The 2,276-nt window shown below is 38.9% G+C and overlaps 1 protein-coding gene across 1 annotated transcript; it reads right to left on the bottom strand.

The window, feature by feature from the left end:
* Positions 1-351: 351 nt before the first annotated feature.
* LOC102282771 (olfactory receptor 6C1) lies at positions 352-1,311 on the bottom strand. Its single transcript, XM_014481304.2, has one exon. The coding sequence runs from the start codon at positions 1,309-1,311 to the stop codon at positions 352-354; it is 960 nt and encodes a 319-aa protein (XP_014336790.2).
* Between the last annotated feature and the right edge of the window lie 965 nt (positions 1,312-2,276).

Genomic DNA, 2,276 nt, shown 5'->3' with positions numbered 1-2,276 from the left:
AAAACTATAAAATGGAAAAAAGAGTTTCTGTCAAATATACTATAAATGAAACTCATATTATATTTCCTGTGTTGAGTAAACTAAATGTCACATCCAAACTCAAAATAGGAATTTATATTAAACAATTTTTAATTTAAGAAGTTGCAACTAACACAATGTTCAGAAAAATGGGAGTCAGAAAGACATAATAAGAAAAGTTGTTTAAATTGAATGAGAAATATATAAACAAATATGATTTTAAACTCCTAGGGATAAAAATAATAAACAAGGTTGACACAGAAGCCATTTGATTTGAATAAGTTATTAAAATTCTTGATTATATATTTTTTAAAGTTGCCCTGCAAAATGTCTCTAATTTATTATAGCAGACCATTTCATTTGCTTCTGAAAAATAGTCTTTTTTGCCATGTCCATGAAGGCTTGTTTGACTTTCTGATTCTGTAGGCTGTAAATGAAGGGGTTCAGCATGGGGGCTACTGAGGTGTTTAGCACAGCCACTCCCTTGCTCAAAGACACCCTGTCCTGTGCTGAGGGTTTAATGTACATAAAAATGCAGCTGCCATAACAGATGGAGATGACAATCATGTGGGAAGAACATGTGGAAAAGGCCTTTGTCCTCTGACTAGTAGAAGAAATTCTTAAAATTGTTCTGATGATGTATGTATAGGACAGAATTATTAATGCCAAAGTGAACATTAGAGTAAACACAGCACAGGAAAACCCCATCATTTCAAGAAAGTTTGTGTCTGAACAAGACAGTTGAAGCAAAGGAAAATAATCACAGGTAAAATGGTCAATAATATTAGACCTACAGTAATCAAGGTTTAAGAGCAACATGAGTGCAGGGAATATGATTAAGAATGAAACTAGCCAGGAAGAGAAGACAAGCAGTGTGCAGACTCTGTGATTCATGATGGTCATGTAATGCAGGGGTTTGCAGATGGCAATGTAACGGTCATAGGACATGGCAGACAGAAGGTAAAACTCAGTGACTCCCAAGAGAATGAAAAAAAATAACTGAGCAATGCAATCATTAAAAGAAATGGTTTTATCTCCTGTAACAATGGTGGCCAGGAACTTGGGTATACTGACAGTTGTGAATGATACTTCTAAGATGGAGAAATTTCTGAGGAAGAAATACATGGGGGTTTGGAGGTGGGTATCCAGCAGGGTCAGGGTGATAATGGTCAGGTTCCCAGTGATGCTGAGCATGTAGGTGATGAGCAGAAAGACAAAGATCACAACCTGAAGTTGTGGGTTATCTGACAGTCCCAGGAGGATAAACTCTATTGTTTCTGTGTGGTTTCTCATTCTTCAGTTGCTTGTTTGTTAATGCCTCCCAGCATCAGAGTCTTTCCAATGAGTCAACTCTTCACATGAGGTGGCCAAAGTACTGGAGTTTCAACTTCAGCATCATTACCTTGAACGAAATCCCTGGGCTGATCTTCAGAATGGACTGGTTGGATCTCCTTACAGTCCAAGGGACTCTCAAGAGTCTTCTCCAATATCATAGATCAAAAGCATCAATTCCTTGGCACTCAGCTTCTTCACAGTCCAACTCTTACATCCATACATGACCACAGAAAAAACCATAGCCTTGACTAGATGGACCTTTGTTGGCAAAGTAATGTCTCTGCTTTTGAATATGCTATCTAGGTTGGTCATAACTTTCCTTCCAAGGAGTAAGCGTCTTTTAATTTCATGGCTGCAGTCACCATCTGCAGTGATTTTGGAGCCTCCCCCCTCACCGCAAAAAAAAAATCTGACACTGTTTCCACTGTTTCCCCATCTAATTCCCATGAAGTGATGGGACCGGATGCCATGATCTTCGTTTTCTGAATGTTGAGCTTTAAGCCAACTTCTTCTCTCTCCACTTTCACTTTCATCAAGAGGCTTTTTAGTTACTCTTCACTTTCTGCCATAAGGGTGGTGTCATCTGCATATCTGAGGTTACTGATATTTCTCCTGGGAATCTTGATTCCAGCTTGTGCTTCTTCCAGCCCAGCGTTTCTCATGATGTACTCTGCATATAAATTAAATAAGCAGGGTGACAATATACAACCTTGACATAACTCCAGAAAGAATCAAGGGATGGAGCCAAAGCAGAAACAATACCCAGTTGTGGATGTGACTGGTGATAGAAGCTAGGTCCAATGATGTAAAGAGCAATATTGCATAGGAATCTGGAATGTCGGTCCATGAATCAAGGCAAATTGGAAGTGGTCAAACAGGAGATGGCAAGAGTGAATGTCGACATTCTAGGAATCAGCAAACTG

Source organism: Bos mutus, chromosome 5 (genome assembly GCF_027580195.1).
Source record: "Bos mutus isolate GX-2022 chromosome 5, NWIPB_WYAK_1.1, whole genome shotgun sequence".
Taxonomy (NCBI): Eukaryota; Metazoa; Chordata; class Mammalia; order Artiodactyla; family Bovidae; genus Bos; species Bos mutus.
This window is presented reverse-complemented; position numbering and strand designations above follow the sequence as displayed.